Source organism: Aethalodelphis obliquidens, unplaced genomic scaffold, assembly GCF_003676395.1.
Source record: "Aethalodelphis obliquidens isolate GAN/ISIS:26980383/991018 unplaced genomic scaffold, ASM367639v1 scaffold25, whole genome shotgun sequence".
Classification (NCBI taxonomy): domain Eukaryota; kingdom Metazoa; phylum Chordata; class Mammalia; order Artiodactyla; family Delphinidae; genus Aethalodelphis; species Aethalodelphis obliquidens.
In genome coordinates, this window is record NW_020837969.1 from 21,176,756 (window position 1) to 21,197,158 (window position 20,403).

The window sequence follows — 20,403 nt, forward strand, 5'->3', positions numbered from 1 at the left end:
ATAGTCTGTGCCTTAGGAATACTTGGCTAATGGCATCATTTGCTAAAAGGTGATGTTCTTTGTAAAACTAATAACCTTATTTTAGTTTTATGTAAATTTACATCTTCATATATTGGATTTGCTGATAAAATTCCTTGAGTATGTGGCTAAACTTATGACTATATATAAATATATGACAGTAAATTAGCATATCAAATATGGATTTGATGTTTAGAAAATTGAATTCTCTATGTCATTGTGGTCTTGTCTAATAATTTTTCTTCTTCTATATAATGATTTCTTGTTCATTCTGGAAAAGCTTCTCAAATTTTGTTTTTTATATCAAAGTTGTTTTTTCCCTTGGTGTAGTAATTCTAATTCCTGTGACCTCTGATGACATTTTAAATTCTGTTATTGCAATGAAATTCCTTAACTTTAAAAGCTTGCCTTTAAAACTTCTGCCTACTTCTTAGCTCCTTTTTCTAACTCAGACTTTTATTTTTATCATTCCCTGTTTACTAGAGTTCACGGTTTAGTCCCTTGAATTTTGTAAAGGTAGAAAGCAGATACTTTTTTTTGGTAATAGTTCTTAACAAGTCACAAGTTTATTTGTTGGGGGTTTTTGTTTTTGGATCAAATTTTTTTTATTGAAGTATAGTTGATTTACAGTGTTGTTAACTTCCGTTGTACAGCAAAGTGATTCAGTTATACATATGTAGACACTGTTTTTTTAATATTCTTTTCCATTATGGTTTATCATAGGATATTGAGTGTAGTTCTCTGTGCTATACAGTAGGGCCTTGTTGTTTATCCATGCTATATATAAAAGCTTACATCTGCTAACCCCAACTTCCCACTCCATCCCTCTCCCAGCCCCTTCCCCCTTGGCAACCCAACCACCAGTCTGTTATGTCTGTGATTGTGTTTGTTTTGTAGATAGGTTCATTTGTGTCATGTTTTAGATTCCACATTAGTATGATAATCTCTAGTTGCATCTAAGTTGCGGTTATTTCATTCTTTTTTATGGCAGAGTATTATTCCATTGTGTATATGTACCACATCTTCTTTATCCATATTCCTCTGTCCACGGACATTTGTTTCCATGTCTTGGCTACTGTGAATAGTGTTGCTAAGAACATAGGGGTTGCATGTATCTTTTCAAATTATGGTGTTCTCTGGATATATACCCAGGAGTGGGATTGCTGGATCATATGGTAATTCTATTTTTAGTTTTCTGAGGAACCTCCATACTGTTTTCCATATGGCTGCACCAACTTACACTCCCTCCAGCAGTACTGGAGGGTTCCCTTTCTCCACATCCTGCCCAGCATTTGTTAGTTGTAGACTTTTTAATGGTCTACACGGGCCATTCTGACCTGTGTGAGGTGGTACCTCATTGTAGTTTTGATTTGCATTTCTCTGATAGTTAGTGACGCTGAGCAACTTTTCACGTGTCTCTTGGCTATCTGTATTTCTTCTTTGGAAAAATGTCTAATTAGGTCTTCTCCCATTTTTCAGTGGGGTTACTTGTTTTCTTGTTGTTGAGTTGTATGAGCTGCTTATATATTTTGGAAATTAAGCCTGTGTTGGTCACATTGTTTGCAAATATTTTCTCCCATTCTGTAGGTTGTCTTTTTGTTTTGTTTATGGTTTCCTTTGCTGTGCAAAACCTTACAAGTTTAATTAGGTCCCATCTGTTTATTTTTGCTTTTATTTCTATTGCCTTGGTAAGAAAACATTGGTACAACTTGTGTCAGAGAATGTTTTGCCTATGTTCTCTTCTAGGAGTTTTACGGTGTCATGTCTTATGTTTAAGTCTTTAAGCCATTTTGAGTTTATTTTTGTGCATGGTGTGAGGGTGTGTTCTAACTTCACTGATTTACATGCAGCTGTCCAACTTTCCCAACACCCCTTGCTGAAGAGACTGTTTTTTCCCATTGTATGTTCTTGCTTCCTTTATTGAAGATTAATTGACTGTAGGTGTGTGGGTTTATTTCTGGGCTCTACTCTGTTCCAGTGCCAGTACCACACTGTCTTTATATTATCCCACAGCTCTCTTATATTGCTTTCTTTTTTTTTCCATTTGGCTTCCTGTCTGCTTTTCTGATTGGATAATTTCCATTATTCTATCTTGCAAATCACTTACTTTTTCTTCATTATTCATTCTGCTATTCATTGCCTTTTAGCTCAGCTTTTGTCTCTGCAAATGAGTTTTCTAATTTTTCTTTGTTTCTCTCTTACAGTTTACAGTAATCTGCATTTCTGTCAATAGCCTTTCTTAATTCCTTCCATATTTTCATTACCTCCTTTCTGAACTCGGTGTCTGTTAGAATGAAGAGGTCAACTTCATTGTACTTTCAGGGGAATTGTCTTGGTCTTTTAACTGGGAGTGTGGTTCCTCTGCTTCTTAATTTACTTATATTTCTCTTACTTTGTGAGTTTAGGAGAAACAATTATCTACTGTGGTCTGGGAGGGCTATTTATATGTGGGGTGTCCCTGTGTAGTGTGTGTGGGTTTAATATATTTGGTGAGAGGGTTGTCATATGCCTGTCACCTCTTTCCTCAGTGTGTGCCAGCTGTTATCCCCTTGATAGGGGTTGTGCAGATGCAGTCACTGGTGCCTGGCCCTGGGAGGGGAGGCAGGAGGTGGCTTGCACCCACTCCTGGCGTCTGGGAGGGAGGCAGTGGCAACTTGTGACAGTCTCAAGCACATGCGGGTAGTAACCTGCCCTCTGCGAGCGCACACACAGGAAAAAGGCTACAATGGCAGGTCCCACCCCTCCCCTTGAGCACCCCCCAAACAAAGCACCCCCTCTAAGGCGGCCCAGGTTTCCTCCTCATACACTCTCAGTTGCGGTTGCACCAGATTCTAGCTACCACCCCCAGGCTGTTTCCACACAGCCAACCCCAGTCCTCTTGCTGGGTCTGATCTCTGAAGCCCGAGTACCAGCACCCAGCCCTGGCTGACACACATCTCAGGCTGGGGAGCCCACAGTGGCAGCACTGACCATCTGTCCTCTCTCCACTCTGGCTGCCACAAACCAGCTGCTGTGTTCTCCAAGGTTCTGAAGCTCCCTACTGTCCTGGTCAATCTCCCTGCCGGTGAAGGGGCTTCCCCAGGGTCTAGGAACCTTTCTTCTTTCCCAGCTCCCTCCCAGGGACACGGGTCCTGTCCTGATTCCTTTCTCATTTTTTTTTTTTCTGTCTTCTTTTTTTCCTACCTTGTTACATGGTGATCTTCTTGCCCTTTCAGCAGTCTGAGGTCTTCTGCCAGTGTTCAGTAGATATTCTGGGAGAATCATTCCACGTGTACTCATTCCATATGTAGATTTTTGATGTATTTGAGGGAGAAGGTGAGCTTCACATCCTACTACTTCACCATCTTGATCCCAGCCCCACAAGTTTATTGCTCATATCAAGACCAATGTGTGTTAGCAGAGGACTGAACCTTGGATAGCCAATTCCAAGACCAGAATGCTTGAATCATATGGCTCTTCTACCTTTCTTTTAAAATTTTTCATGTGGTAAAATATACATGACATAAAATTTACCATTTTAACCATTTTTACATATGCAGTTCAGTGGCATTAAGCACGTTCACATTGTTGTGAACAACTTTGGTTTTCTTTTTCATTTCAAATCCTTCAAAAATAAGAAGTATGTTCTTTTGTCTCTTGTGTGCTATAGTCTTTTTATTTTATTTTTGGCTGCGTTAGGTCTTTGTTGCTGCGCACGGGCTTTGTCTAGTTGCGGCGAGCAGGGGCGTGGTGTACAGGCTTCTCATTGCGGTGGCTCCTCTTGCTGCAGAGCACAGGCACACAGGCTTCATTAGTTGCAGCACGCGGACTCAGTAGTTGTGGTGCATGGGCCTAGTTGCTCTGCAGCATGTGGGATCCTCCCGGAGCAGGGCTCAAACCCATGTCCCCCACACTGGCAGGCAGACTCTCAACCACTGCACCACCGGGGAAGCCTCTGTGCTATATATAAGTCTTACCTTTTATACATCAGGATATTTTCAGAGTCCCATTGTTGTTTTTTATTGAGTCACTCTTGAAGTAGGAAAGGCTGACTCAGGCCTGGTATTTGTTCAGTGCGTTAATGTATGTGAAATATAGTGCTCTCTGGCATGGAGTGAGTGGGATATGAGTGTTAATCAATATGAGATGGATGAGTTAATGTTCCATCTTCCCACCTGTGTTTTATGAGACTACTCTTCTGGATCTTAGGCTGGAAGGCTGATGCATTTAATTTTATATTTGCAGTTTGATGAGCCAGTAGTCCAGAGGGCATACACAGGGGATGGAGGTAGCCACGGCCTTGGGCCTTTACAGCAGCAGCAGTTCATCATTGTATAATGAGTGTATAATGTATTGTCTCTCTTTTGAAATTCTGGCTTTATATGCTAAGTTATCTGTTGCAGTTTTTGTTTTGACCCAGTTCCCTGGTTAAAGGTATAATTATGCTTTCCCTCTGTCCTATTACTGCTTTTGCTGTGGCACCTTAAATCTCCCCCAATCTTCCCTTTCATTGTAGCAACTGTATTCCTGGTTTTTTTGTTCTACTGCTTTCAAAGGCTGTTGATCCATAAAGATGAATTCCCAGTCCCTGTAGACCTTTATCTGAGAACTAACTCTCCATCTTACCCCTCCCAGTTAGGGGCTGTTAGTTGGGTTCTGCAGTTTGCACTGCTAACTCAGCAAGGCTAGGTCAGCTATGCTGGGAGGTCAAGGCTTGCTGTCTTTCTTAGTCTGGCCCATTGGCACTCTGTGAGGCACAAATGTATGGTGTTTACTGCATAAGAATAATACTCTGATCCAGCACTGAAATAGGTATTCCCTATTTTTTTATGGTTTTTTTTTTCCATTTCTGTAGGGATGGATGGGAAGATTAGACACAGACACCTTACTGACTGTTGTATTTCTAGGTTGAGAATGAAGAGGAGATAGAGAACCTCCGACAGCTTCACGATTTGGTCTACTCCCAAGCCTGCAGCTGGTTTCAGAATTTAAGAGACAGATTTCGAAGCCAAATTCTTCAGCACTTTGGATCAATGCCCGGGAGGGAGGAAAACCTCCAGGTATGAGGGCTTTGATATTGTTTCCAAAAGTCTCACTTTTTGTGTAAACCCAAGTTGGTAGATTTTTTTTTGTTGTTATAAATTTATTTATTTATTTATTTTTGGCTGAGTTGGGTCTCTGTTGCTGTAGGCGGGCTTTCTCTAGTTGCCGGGAGCAGGGGCTACTCTTGGTTGTGGTGCACGGGCTTAGTTGCTCTGCAGCCTGTGGGATCTTCCTGGACCAGGGCTTGAACCTGTGTCCCCTGCATTGGCAGGCAGATTCTTAACCACTGCACCACCAGGGAAGTCCCGAAATTGGTAGATTTTTTAAGTTTCTTCATCTTTAGTTTTGCACATCTCCTTTGTCCTGTCTTTAGATTTGTGACCATATTCTCTAGCACAGGGGTATCCACTGCATCTTATATAGGAAGAGGATGGAAACAGTGTCAGCTGAGATGCATATAGGAGCAAGTGCAGGAGGAGAAAGCCCCCAGCTGAGGATTTTCCAGAAGGAGGGATAAGGAATTAAAAATGGGACATGGGAGATAGGATCAAGATGGCAGAGGAGTAGGACGTGGAGCTCACCTTCTCCCACAAATACATCACAGTTACATCTACATGTGGAACGATTATCACAGAACATCTACTGGATGCTGGCAGAAGACCTCAGACTTCCAAAAGGGCAAGAAAATCTACACAAAAAATCTACACAAAACTGGGTAGGAGAAAAGAAAAAAAGAGAAAGGAATTGGGATGGGACCTGCGCCCCCGGGAGGGAACTTTGAAAGAGGAAAGGTTTCCGGACACTGGGAAGTCCCCTCACTGGTGGGGAGATCAGCTGGGACAGAGGGAGAGCTTCAGAGACACGGAGAAGAGCACAACAACCAGTTTGCAGAGGGCAAAGCAGAGAGAGACCTGCACAGATGGTCGGTGCCACCAAGCACTCACCAACCTGAGACACTTGTCCGCTGGGGCAGGAGGGGGCGAGGCTCAGGCTTCAGAGGTCAGACGCTGGGGAGAGGGCTGTGGTTGGCTGTGTGGAGACAGCCTGAGGGGGCTAGGGTGTAGGGCCCCACGACCGAGGGAATACAGGAAGAAACCTGGGACTGCCAGAGAGGCAAGGTGCCATTGTTCGGGGTGTGCAAGGAGAGGGTCGGGACTGCCGTAGGAGCTTCCGTCTACGAGCACGCACTCTCAGGCAACGGGGCACTGCCTGCCTGAGCTCCAGGGGCGGGTGCAAGCTGCAGCTGCCATCTCGGACTCCAGAGGCAGGTGCAGACCACTGCTGAGGGTCCCACAACCACGTGCCAACTGCTGCCCCCTCCTCCCTGGCAGCGTACAGAAGCCACGCACCGCACACCCCAATCCAGGGGACAACGGCCAGCACACGCCGAGGAAAGGGGCAACAGGCATCCAAACCAAGAACAGCCCTCACGCCAAAAAACTGTTAAACCCACGCAAGCTACGTAGGGACGCTCCCGCGTGTAACAGCCCGCCAATACCACAGTACGTAATTGCTCCTCCTAAACTGACGCAAACTACGTAGGGACGCTCCCGCGTGTAACAGCCCGCCAAGACCACAGTACGTAATTGCTCCTCCTAAACTGACGCAAGCTACGTAGGGACGCTCCCGCGTGTAACAGCCTGCCAAGACCACAGTACGTAATTGTTTGTTTCTCCTAAACTGATGCAAGCTACGTAGGGATGCTCCCGCATATAACAGCCCGCCAAGACCACAGTACATAATTGCTTCTCCTAAACTGACACAGTAAGAGACAAGTAAAGTGAAGACACAGAGACCACTCCCAGTTAAAAGACCAAGAGCAATGAAACAGACCTCTTCAGTCTAATAATAGATACCGAGTTCAAAAAGGGAGGTAATGAAAATACTGAAGGAATTAAGAAAGGCTATCAACAGAAATGCAGATTACTGTTAAAAGAAACTAGAAGGAAGAGCCAAGAAAAATTAAAAAATTCATTTGCAGAGATGAAAGCTGAGCTAAAGGCAATGATAGCAGAATGAATAATGAGGAAAGAATAAGTGATCTGCAATATAGAATAATGGAAATTACCCAATCAAAACAGCAGACAGGAAGCCAAATGAAAAAAACAAGAAAGCAATGTAAGAGACCTGTGGGATAATATAAAGCTGGCCAATCTATGCATAGTAGGGATTCCAGAGGGGGAAGAAAGAGAAAAAGGGATGGAAAATGTATTTGAAGAAATTATGTCTGAAAACTTCCCAAACCTAAAGAAGGAAACATGTCTAGCTACAGGAAGCACAGAGGGGGTCCCAAACAAGAGGAACCCAAACAGACCCACACCAAGACATATTATAATTAAAATGGCATAAGTTAAAGAGAGGCTTCTGAAGGCAGCAAGAGAAAAACAGGGTTAATTACAAGGCAACTCCCATAATGCTATCAGCTGATTGCTCTACAGAAACACTGCAGGCCAGAAGTGAGCGTCAGGATATATTCAGAGTCCTGAAAGGGGAAAACCTGCAACCTAGGGTACTCTACCCAGCAAGATTATCAGTTAGGATAGAAGGAGAGAGAAAGAATTTCTCAGACAAGCAAAAACTAAAAGAATACAGCAATACTAAACTTATCTTAAAAAAATATTGAAATGTCTTCTCTAAATAAAAAAGCAGCAAGAAGATATAGGAAGGAGGAAATCACAATTGGAAAGTAAATAAACTAGCCAGTATACACATCAAAAAGAAAATTTAAAAACCCTATTAGTGAAAGCAACAATAGACACAAGGAATAGCAAAAGGATAAACGTTAAGATGTAAAAAAGGACATCAAAACCATAAAATGGGGCTTCCCTGGTGGCGCAGTGGTTGAGAGTCCACCTGTCGATGCAGGGGACACAGGTTCGTGCCCCGGTCCGGGAAGATCCCACATGCCGCGGAGCAGCTGGGCCCATGAGCCATGGCCGCTGAGCCTGTGCGTCCGGAGCCTGTGCTCCACAACGGGAGAGGCCACAACAGTGAGAGGCCCGCATACCGCGGAAAAAAAAAAAACCCATAAAATGTAGAGAAGGAAAGTAAGAAAATGTAGATTCTTTAAGAATGTGTTTGAGCCTACATGACTATCAGTCTAAAGCAAGCACATATAGGAAGGGGTTAACATACTTGAAAAACAGGGCAACCACATATCAAAAGCATACAATAGATTCACAAAACCCAAAAAGAGAACACAAGCATAAAATGAAATCATCAAACCACAAAAAGAAAAAAAAGGATCAAAGAATCAACTGGAAAGCAAGGTTTAAAATGGCAATAAATACACATGTATCAGTAATTACCTTAAATGTCAATAGACTGAATGTTCCGATCAAAAGACAGAGTTTCAGATTAGATTAAAAAACAAGAGTCTATAATATGCTGCCTACAAGAGAGCCACCTTAGGGCAAAGGACACACATAGACTGAAAGTGAGGGGATGGAAAAAAAGGTATTTCATACAAATGGAAATGACAAGAAAGCAGCAGTTGCAATACTCGTATCAGACAAAATAGACTTTGAAACGAAGACCATAAAAAAAGGCAAAGAAGGACACTATATAATGATAAAAGGATCAATATAAGAAAAGGATTATGCGCTCGTCAGCATATGTGCACCTAAATACATAAAGCAAATACTACAGATAAAGGGAGAAATTGATAGGAATACAATAATAGTAGGAGACTTTTAACACCCCACTCACAATACATGGACACATCTTCTAGACAAAATCAATAAGGCACAGAGATCCTAAATGATACAACAGTGAGACTTAATTGATATTTTCAGGACGTTATATCCAAAAAAACCCGGAATACACATTCTTTTCAAGTGCACATACTAGAGCACAAAACTAACCTTAAAAAATTTAAGAGTATAGAAATTATTTCAAGCATTTTCTCTGACCACAACAGCATGAAACTAGAAATCAACCACAGGAAAAGAAATGAGAAACAATTACATGGAGACTGCTAAACAACATGCTACTAAAAAAACCAATGGGTCAACAAGGAAATCAAAAATTAAATTTAAAAATACCTTGAGACAATGAAAACACAGCCATACAAAATCTATGGGATGCAGCAAAAGCAGTTCTTAGAACAAAGTTAACAGCAATACAGGCCTTCCTCAAAAAACAAGAAAAATCTCAAATGAACAACCTATCACCTAAAAGAATTAGGAGAACAAAACCTAAAGCCAGCAGAAGGAAGGAAATAATAAAGATCAGGGAGGAAATAAAATAGAGGTTAAAAAATATAGAAAAAAAATAAAACCAATAGCTGGTTCTTTGAAAGGATAAACAAGATTTTCAAACCTCTGGCCAGGCTCACCAAGAAAAGAGAACCCAAATAAGATAAGAAATGAAAAAGAAATCTCAACCAATATGCCAACAACTTTGACAAATTTGACAACCTAGATGAAATGGACAAGTTTCTACATACAACTCACCAAAACTGAATCAAGAAGAAATAGATAATTTGAACAGACTGATCACCAGAAGTGAAATAGAATCTGTAATTTAAAAAAACCAAACAAACAGACAAAGAAACTCCCTACAAAGAAAAGTCCAGGGCCAGATGGCTTCACAGGTGAATTCTACCAAACATCCAAAGAAGAACTTATACCAATTCTCAAACTCTTCCAAAGACTGAGGAGGGGGGAATACTCCCAAGGACATTCTGTGAAGCCACTGTCACCCTGATACCAAACCAGATAAAGACACAACCAAAAAAAAAATTACAGGCCTATATCTTTGATGAATATAGATGCAAAAATTCTCAACAAAATATTAGCAAACTGGGCTTCCCTGGTGGCACAGTGGTTGAGAGTCTGCCTGCCGATGCAGGGGACACGGGTTCGTTCCCCGGTCTGGGAAGATCCCACATGCCGCGGAGCGGCTGGGCCCGTGAGCCATGGCCGCTGAGCCTGCGTGTCCGGAGCCTGTGCTCCACAACGGGAGAGGCCACAACAGTGAGAGGCACGCATACCGCAAAAAAAAAAAAAAAAAAAAAAAAAAAAAGCAAACTGAATCCAGCAACACATAAAAAAGATCATACACCACAACCAAGGGGGAGTCATCCCAAGTTCACAAGGATGGTTCAACATATGCAAATCAATGTGATACACCACATCAAGAAAAGACAAAAACCACATGATCATCTCAATAGATGCAGAAAAGCATTTGACAATATTCACCATCCATTCATGATAAAAACTCTTACCAAAGTGGGTATAGAGGGAACATATCTCCATATAATAAAAGCTATTTATGACAAACCCACAGCCAGTATAATACTAAATGGTGAAAAGCTGAAAGCCTTCCTGCTAAAATCTGGAACAAGACAAGGATGCCTGCTCTCACCTCTTCTATTCAACATAGTATTGGAAGTCCTAGCCACAGCAATCAGACAAGAAATAAAAGGTATCCAAATTGGAAAGGAAGAGGTAAAATAGTCACTCTATGCAGATGACATGATACTATATATAAAAAACCCTAAAGACTCCACACAAAAGTTACTAGATCAAATAAATGAATTCAGCAAAGTAGCAGGATACACGATTAACATGCAGAACTCGGTTACATTTCTTTACACTAACAATGAAATATCAGAAAGGGAATGTAAAAATCAATACCTTTTAAAATTGCACCAAAAAATAAAGGACTAAAGAGAATTCAAAGAAATGGAAAGATATCCCATACTCTTGGATTGGAAGGATTAATATTGTTAAAATGGCAATATTACCTAAAGCAATCTACAGATTTAATGTGATCCCTATCAAATCACCCATGAAATTTTTCACAGAACTAGAATAATCCAAAAATTTATATAGAACCATAAAAGACTCAGAATTGCCAGAGCAATCCTGAGGAAAAAAAACAAAGCAGGAGGCATAACTCTCCCAGACTTTAGACAATACTACAAAGCTACAGTCATCAAAACAGTGTGGTATTGGTACAGAAACAGACATACAGATCAATGGAACAGAATAAAGAAATAAACCCATACACCTACAGTCAATTCATCTTCAATAAAGGAGGCAAGAATATAAAATGGGAAAAAGATAGTCTCTTCAGCAAGGGATGCTGGGAAAGTTGTACAGCTGTGTGTAAATCAGTGAAGTCAGAACACACCCTCACAGTGTGCACAAAAATAAACTGAAAATGGCTTAAAGACTTAAGACAACACCATAAAACTCCTAAAAGAGCATAGGCAAAACATTCCCTAACACAATTTGTACCAGTGTTTTCTTAGGTCAGCCTCTCAAGGCAATAGAAACAAAAGCAAAAATAAACAGGACCTAATCAAACTTACAAGCTTTTGCACAGCAAAGGAAACCATAAACAAAACGAAAAGACAAACTACAGAATTAGAGAAAATATTTGCAAATGATGTGACTGACACAGGCTAACTTCCAAAATATGTAAGCAGCTCATACAACTCAATAACAAAAAAACAACCCAATCAAAAAATGGGCAGAAGACCTAAATAAACATTTCTCCAAAGAAGAAATACAGATGACTAATAGGCACATGAAAAGATGTTCAACATAGCTAACAGGAAAATGCAAATCAAAACTACAACGGGGTACTACCTCACACAGGTCAGAATGGCCACTATTATAAAGGCCACAGGGCTCTGCTCTGCCAGTGGTTAAGAATCTGCTTTCCAATGCAGGGGACACACAGGTTCGATCCCTTGTAGGGGAACTAAAATCCCACATGCCACGGGGCAACTAAGCCCATGTGCTCTAGAGCCCACGCCCCACAACTAGAGAGCCTGTGTGCTGCAACTGCTGAGCCCGTGCACCACAAGTCCTGAACCCGCACGCCATAACTAGAGAGAAGCCCACGCACCACAATGAAAGATCCCACATGCCGCAGTGAAGGTCCCACATGCCGCAACTAAGACCCCATGCAGCCAAATAAATAATGTTTTTTTTTTTTTTTAAAAAAAAGGGAGGGAGACGCAAGAGGGAAGAGATATGGGAACATATGTATATGTATAACTGATTCACTTTGTTATAAAGCAGAAACTAACACACCATTGTAAAGCAATTGTACCCCAATAAAGATGTTAAAAAAAAATAAAAATAAAAGCCCCCAGATAACAAATGCTAGAGAGGGTGTGGAGAAAAGGGAACTCTCCTACACTGAAGGTGAGAATGTAAGTTGGTGTGGCCACTATGGAAAACAGTACGGAGGTTCCTCAAAAAGCTAAAAGTAGAGTTGCCATATGATCCAGCAATCCCACTCCTGGGCACATATCCAGACAAAACTATAATTCAAAAAGATACATGCACCCCTGTGTTCATAGCAGCACTATTCACAATAGCACACGTCACAAGACATGGAAACAACCTAAATGTCCATCGATAGAAGAATGGATAAAAAATGTGTGTACATATATATATACAATGAAATACTACTCAGCCAGGACAAAATAATGCTATTTGCAGCAACATGAATGCAACTAGAGATTATCATACTAAATGAAGTAAATCAGAAAGAGAAAGATAAATACTGTATGATATCACTTATATGTGGAATCTAAAATATGGCACAAATGAACCTATCATGAACCTGAACCTATCTACAAAACAGAAATGGACTAGCAGAGAACAGACTCATTGTTGCCAAGGGGGAGGTGGGGAGGGAGAGGGATGGACTGGGAGTTTGGGGTTGGTAGATGCAAACTATTACATTTAGAATTGATAAACAACAAGGTCCTACCGTATAGCACAGGGAACTATATCCAATCTCTTGGGATAAACCATAATGGAGAAGAATATAAAAAAAGAATGTATATATGTGTATAATTGAGTCACTTTGCTTTACAGCAGAAATTAACACAACACAACATTGTAAATCAACTATACTTCAATTAAAAAAAGGGGACATGGTACCATCTAGTAAATTGTGCCTATAAGACAGCTACGTCTTGGAGCCTCTTTGGCTTTGCTGTTATTCTTTGAGAGTTGAGAGATGTATCATTTTCTATACTTTTAAAAAATCTTGTCACCTTTTCTGTTATCCCCAGCTTTTCACCCTGCCACTTTAATTCATTTTTATCTCTTCATGTTTTATATTTCACTCCTCATGAAACTATCGTTCTTATGGTCTTGATCTGGAATTTAGGGTTTACATTTAAGTTTAATCTAATTAGCATACAGCAGGTGCTTTCTGGTCAAGCAGAGCACTGCAAGAGGCATAAAGAAGAGTTCCTATCCTGGAAAATCTGGAAAAAGACCCACCAAAGCATTAGGCATAAGCATTGTTGAATTGAGTTGGATACAGTGTTTGTGGTTAGATGGGAATAGATGACATAAAGGAATGGCTGTAAATGAATATCAGATGGACAGAGGGCCCCTGTGATGGACACTGTCTCTCATTCCAGTTTTCAAAGGTCGGCCTACATCTGTCTGAATCTCAATTGAATCCTTCAGCTGAACTTGAAATTTCAACATCACATCATCTCCAAACTGAGTTCTCATTCTGTGTCCAGCATATATCAGTTGCCACGTGTTTGTTTTACCCTGGCTACCTGAATCTGATTGAACTTGATAGAAACAGCTTTTGATGAGCACAGACTTGAATAAGTACATTTTAAATGTTAACAAACCAACTTGTAGAAAATTTCAACATTACTTTCCAATCACCTCCACCACCCTCACTTTTATTATGCAGTCCTCTTCCACTGCTTTCAGTTAGTCATACTGTATGAGTCAGGATTCAGTCAGGAAAACAAAAGCAGCCACTCTATATATCCCAGGAGTGAAGGGTTTATTGTCGGAATTAAAGTTGACACCCCCATTGGGAGAGCTGGAGGAGGGAGGATCAGATCAGGCCATCGTCAGCGGAGCTCAGGGACTCTCTTCCTGACACAGTGGAGCACGGGCTCAGGACTTGAGGGGAAGCTGCTGTCATCCTTAGGAATCCCAGGGCAGTCCCCACCAGTATCTCAGTTTGCAGTAGTGGAGCAGGTGGTTTTCACGAATGCTCTGGAAAGCTTCTGCAAATCTCACATCTGCCCACACTTGGCAACAGCCTCCAGAGAACAATGGCTTCCTCTCCCAACTTCCAAATCTTGAAAGAGTGCCTCTCATTGGTCATGTTTAACCTGGAACCACCCCCTCACATGGGGGGAGGGGATCCTGGGAAATGTAGTTTCTGATGTCTCTACGGAAGGTGGCAGTGATGCCGAGTTGACAACAGGCAGGACACAGATAAGTCCAGTTTGATTCTAGGAGGAGCTTGTTGATATCAACTCATGTCACAGCTCCTTTTGTCATTCTGAAACTTCATGTTTTAGGTTCAGTAAAAAGCAATTCAGTGTGTAGTAAAGGTGGCTTAAACATTCTTGTATATAAATTCCTAATTCATTCCATAGCCAGTAGTCAGCCCTTGCAACATCAGATGAAGTTCTTTGCTGGAGATATGTTTATTTCTCAAATGAAACTGGAAGCTGAGACTTTTCTTATATCCTTCCTAGGATTCCACAATTCTTTGAAGACATTTAAAAATATCACTTAACTTGTCTTAATATTTTATTTATTTTTTTTTGGCCATGCAGTGTGGCATGTGGGATCTTAGTTACCCGACCAGGGATCGAACCCATGCCCCCTGCATTGGAAGCGCAGAACCTTAACCACTGGACCACCAGGGAGGTCCCTTAGTGTTTTAAATATATATTTTAAGAAAGCAGTTCTCAACTTGGGACAGTTTTGCCCCTGTGGGACATTTGGCAATATCTGGAGACGATTTTGACCATCAGAACTGGGGGAGGTGCTGCTGGCAGCTAGTAGACAGAGGTCAGAGATGTGCTAAACATGCTACAATGCACAGGACAGTCCCCATAACACAGAACTGTCCAGCCCCAGAAGCCAGTAGCCTGAGATTGAGATACCTGTTTAGGTCAGTGAAGAGGAAAGAGTGCTGGCTATGAGGCAGGTCTGGATTATTTGAACCTTGGCTCTGCCACGTAGGAGCTGAGATATCTTGAACAATTTGCATTATATTTAATGAAGCTTCAGTTTCCCCATTTTATATGGGCATAATAGTGCCCTCCTTACATGATTGATAAAGGATTTGAGACAGCCATTCTGACAGGTGTGAGATGATAGCTCACTGTGGTTTTGATTTGCTTTCCCTGATGATTAGTGATGTTGTGATATCACCTCATACCTCTCAGAATGGATACTGTCAGGAAGACAAGTATTAGTGAGGATGTGGAGAGAAAAGGAAACACTCATGCACTGTTGGTGGGAATGTAAATTGGTGCAGCCACTGTGGAAAACAGTATGGAGGTTCCTCAAAAAAATTAAAAATTGTACTACCATGAGATCCAGCAATGCTACTCCTGAGTATATATCCAAGGAAAATGAAAACACTAATTTGAAAAGATACATGCACCCAGTGTTCACAGCAGCATTATTTGCAATTGCCAAGATACGGAAACAACCTAAGCCCATCAACAGAAGAATGAATAAAGATGTGTGTGTGTATCGACAATGGAATGTTACTCAGCCGTAAAAAAGAATGAAATTTTGCCATTTTTGACAACATGGATGGACCTGGAGATTATCATACTAAGTGAAATAAGTCAGAAAGACAAATACTGTATGTTTTCACTTCTATGTGGAGTATAAAAAAATAAAACAAATGAACAAACATAACAAAACCAAAACAGACTCACAGATACAGAAAACAAATGGTAGTTACCAGAGGGAAGTGAAGGAGGAGGAGGGGTAAAGGGGATTAAGAGGTACAAACTACTAGGTATAAAATAGGTAAGTTACAAGGATGTAAAGTGCAGCACAGGGAATATAGTCAACATTTTATAATAACTTTATATGGAGGATAATCTATAAAAATACTAAATCATTGTTGCACGCCTGAAACCAACAGTATTGTAAGTCAACTATACTTCAATTAAAATTTTTTTAAGTTAGAAAAAGAATCTGACACCATAAAGTGCTCAATACAGATTAGCTTGGTGGTGGTTTTTTACTGCTGTAATTACATAAATATTTGTTTTATTAACACTATATAATGTGGATTCTTTTTAGGCAATCCCTAATGGACCCGCCTGGTGTTGGTGGCTTCTTGCCGTCCTTCCCGTCGACCCCCGCTATCAGCTGTCCGTTTTGTCAATGAAGTCTTTGAAAGAACGGTTGACAAAGATACAGCATATACTGACTTATTTTTCTAGAGACCAATCTAAGTAACCAACTGCTTGGATCTTCCTCTAAAATTACCCTAATCTGGCTGTGGTGATGGCCAGATTGTCCGCTGCCTTTGCACATCCAGTGCTGGTTTGAGAAATGTAATGAAACTGTTCTTTTTTTTTTTTCTTTTTCCTTCAACCTCCTGAATCATGTGGTTCTGCAAACAGATACCTTCAACTAGGATTTAGACCACTAAGAACTTGCACAGAAAAACACACACTAAATGTGTGTTAAACCTCTACATTGTGATGAAGTTGCACTATGTACCATACTCTAAATGAAATGAGAACTCTGTGTGTGGGTGCGTGCGTGCGTGCGTGTGTGTGTGTGTGCGTGCGCGCACATGCGCGCCCGTGTGGGTAGTATGGGTGCATTTTCTCTGGCTTTAAAATTTTAAAAGAAAAAAAAAAAAGCCATAGAGAGCAGAACTTGCCGAGGGTCATTTATTGCCCAAGTTTACAACAGTAGCGATACAAGTTTTTGCAAATTGAATTTGCCTCAGATTTCTCTGTCCTGATGCTTAATTTGCACAAGTACGTAAGCTATGGTATTGAGTATCACTTTTTGTCGGAAATACCGCTCTTGCTGAACTGTCTTGACCATTGACTAGGACACAGTTTCTTATTTATGTAAATACTTGCATCCCAATAGCCAACAGGCATCGGATGCAGAACCTAGAGCCAGTTTTCAGGAACAATTGCAAACCTGACTTGGTACTGTGCATCTATTCATAAAACACTTAAAACTGTGAAAATATGGTTTACACTTAACTGTACATAAAGGTAAATGGAGAACTCAGTTCAGTACCAGTTAGTTTGTACATTTTAGGGGGGCTTTTCACATTAACTGCCCATCTATGTAATTTATAGTTTGACATATGTTTGTTTAAAAAAATTACATAGTATAAACCCATTAAGGATCTAAGGGAAGAGAAGAAGCTTAATGTAGAACTAAGCTTTTAAAGTATGTTGGTTTTTTTTTTTAATTCTCGTCTTGGTGCAAATGTTAGTTATGCCTTATTCATATCACAGTTAGATCACCATGCTGTGACATGGTCTGTATTCATGCTGCCCTAGATACTTTTGTAATTATTTGTTGCAGACTTGTGACTGTCCCTCTTAACTTTCTTTTATGTAAGTAATTTGTAAAAGTTTCTTAAAAATTTTGCTTTTGCTTATTTAATTTTGAATAAAAGCTAAATTCATAATACTTTTTTTCCTTAATGGTTAGGTTAATGTCAAAAAAAGATCAGCGGAGGAATCAAGCTACACAGAGTAGAGAACAGATGAGTTTTGCCTACTGTTTTGTGCTGTGAGATGTAAGCTATAGCTTTCAAAATACTTTTTTTTTTTTTTGGTCATCTTTTGACCAAACAATGAAGTGTCTTAAGGAAAGTTTAGGCCTAGAACCATCCTCTAAAGCAGGGGTCCCCCAACCCCCGGACTGGTACCAGTCCGTGGCCTGTTAGGGACTGGGCCGCACAGCAGGAGGTGAGCTGCAGGCGAGCAAAGCTGCATCTGCCGCTCCCCATCACTCGCGTTACCGCCTGAACTACCCCCCACCCCACCCCAGTCCGTGGAAAAAGTGTCATCCACGAAACTGGTCCCTGGGGCCCAAAACTTTGGGACCCCTGCTCTAAGGCACATTTTTCAACCTCTGAAAAATCCATGTCCCTTTTAGGATAAAGATAAGGCTCTTAGTTACCCCCATTGGGGACACCTCTTGGCTAAACAGCCTCGATTCTTTCAGTCCCTGATTTCCCAGCTAGGATTTAATATTGAATGTTTTAATTAAAAAGGCAGAAATCACTGCCTAGATAGAGAGCCACCATTTGCCCTCACAATTATGCTAGTCATGAATCGTGAATAGTTCTACAAAGAATGGGCCATTCCCCAAAAGTACCTTATCAATAGTTTCTGCAGTGTTAGATTGAACTTTCTTGTAATAAAAAACTATCAAGTGCCTGTTAAATAGCTTAAATAGTGTCTGGGTGGTATAAATGAAGAGTTTACCTATACAGTTCTGTATAGTTCTCAAAATATGTATCAGACGGCAGCAGGAGTTACCTGGTGCTGAATCGACATCTGTGGTATGTACTTGCGTGTGTCCACACATACACACGCACAAAGCAGCATTAAATGGTCTCTCTATATATACACACACACACTAATGGAAATTCATGGGTTTTATCATTTGACCCTAGTTTTGTGGTAAATGATCTCTGATAGTTATTCTGTCTATAGATTTTTTTTCTTTTTAATCTCTGGAAATCTTTTTCCTACTGCACTTTCCATCCAGATTATCAGAAAAAGAAGGAGGGGGAAGAATCTGACTTTTTTTTTCCCTTAACACTTGAAGTGACTAAGTTCTGTCGTGAATTCCATATTTCAAGCCAAGGTGGCTGGTGGTTGATCTTCTTTTCTTATACACCTGTCTCTACATGTCCAGTTCTTCCTGTTTCTCAAGATCAACTTGAATGCCTTCACTCAGCTAAAACCCTGAATCCGTAGCACTTTCCTTGTGCTTTGCTTATAGCATGTATGGGGGATATTTGAATTAAATACATAAACCCTCTCCTGAGTATCAAGATCAGTGTCCAGCAGTTTAGACAGATTCAATCTCCAAGACACAGGGTGACCACTGAACAGGGTTGATGAAATAAATGCCAGTTAAGAAGGGAAGTTGAATAAAGATGGTTAGACTGAGCAAATACCTTGTCTTACCTTCCTCCCCAAGTTCAAAACAATGACAGTAAAGAAAATGAAATCTAATGGCATTGCAAAACTAAAGTCAATGCTTTTTGAGGAATTTTTGAGATATGGAAACGGGATCTAATATAGAAGACCAGAGGAGAGCATAGCTTTACAGAAATGGAGGACTGCAGGGGAGCCCCAGACTGGTAGAGGGTCTTGTAAAACTTGGGCAGGTTCCCTGGGGAGGCTGTATTTGACACGGCTGGATCATTTGGCCTCTCCCCACTTGGCCAGGGCAGCAGGCAGCAACAGCAGCTGTTCTCGGGCCAAAGCACCAAATGAGGGCGTTGGGCCAGAGACCATGAAACCTTCATTAGCCACGTGGGATGGAGGGCCCTCACGCACAGACAGTAGGCTGCTGACTTCGCTCACACGGCAGGCGTTCCAGCGTTCACCAGTCAGCAGAGGCAGGCCACCCAGAACCACACCAGCACCCACAGGAAGGAACAGAGCTCCCACGTGACAAAGATGAGGAGACAGTCAACTCCTACACATTTGAGGAAAAACATTCTAAACAATACAACAAATCCAGTGCCCTTCGATTTGAGGACGTGCAATTCCAAAAATTATCTGGAGATCTAAAATATGTTCCTCAGACAGTCCCTGGCACCACAGAAACATTCAATAAAAGTTTTTGGAGTCAATGAATGAATCATAAAAATAAACTAAGCAAAAATAAATAAATACATAAAATAAACTAAGCAGACGAGTTAAACAGAAGAATGAATTCAGACAAAGGATGAAGGAATGAGGCAGAGCGTTGAGTTGGGGTCCTTTCCAGAACACAACGCAGAAATCAGTAGAGGCAGAGTAGGAGGGAAATATCGAGACGTGGAGGAGAGATTCAAAGTTTTAACGTTCATCTGAGAGAAGATTCTTTAGGGAAAAAACAAATAATGCACGTAATTAGCTCAAGAGTAATAAAATAATTTAGGTGCTTTCTTAGGTACCAAGTTGATCCATTTAAATAGGACAATAAGGCAAACTTAGATGACCAAGGACAGACAAAACAGCAATATCTCAACTGTCTGGCTCATCGATCCACAGGGAAATGACTGGCTCAATGAGATGAATTTTCTTCCTAAGCCAGCACTTAAATGCCAACATTTTTTATAGATAGGACATTATGACGTGGCTTAATAAATGAGCTCTCTTACAGACCTGCCTCCAAATAGCCTTTGGCTGTTCACCAAAATTTAGAAGTATCCTTAAGGACTTTTTTTTTTCTTTGGGCGGGGGCAGGTCACAGTAGGATATTGAAAAGCCTACAGACTTCGTTCAAAATGTGGTAAACACGCACATTTAATCCTCAGAAAAGTCCTGTGAAGTAGGTAGTGTCCTTGTAAGGATGAGGAAATGGGAACACTAAGGAGTTAAGT

At 40.9% G+C, this 20,403-nt stretch overlaps 1 protein-coding gene across 2 annotated transcripts in view; it reads left to right on the forward strand.

The window, feature by feature from the left end:
- LONRF1 (LON peptidase N-terminal domain and ring finger 1) overlaps positions 1-17,480 on the forward strand; it is a 45,711-nt gene extending 28,231 nt beyond the window's left edge. Inside the window, exons 11-12 of one of the 2 annotated variants that reach the window (XM_027122732.1) lie at positions 4,905-5,057; positions 16,113-17,480. In XM_027122732.1, coding sequence (XP_026978533.1) covers positions 4,905-5,057; positions 16,113-16,271 — 312 coding nt within the window. In that variant the 3' untranslated portion in view covers positions 16,272-17,480. Of the gene's footprint in view, positions 1-4,852; positions 5,058-16,112 lie in introns of those variants that run through there. The other variant, XM_027122733.1, reaches the window with a different exon arrangement.
- Positions 17,481-20,403: the final 2,923 nt, after the last annotated feature.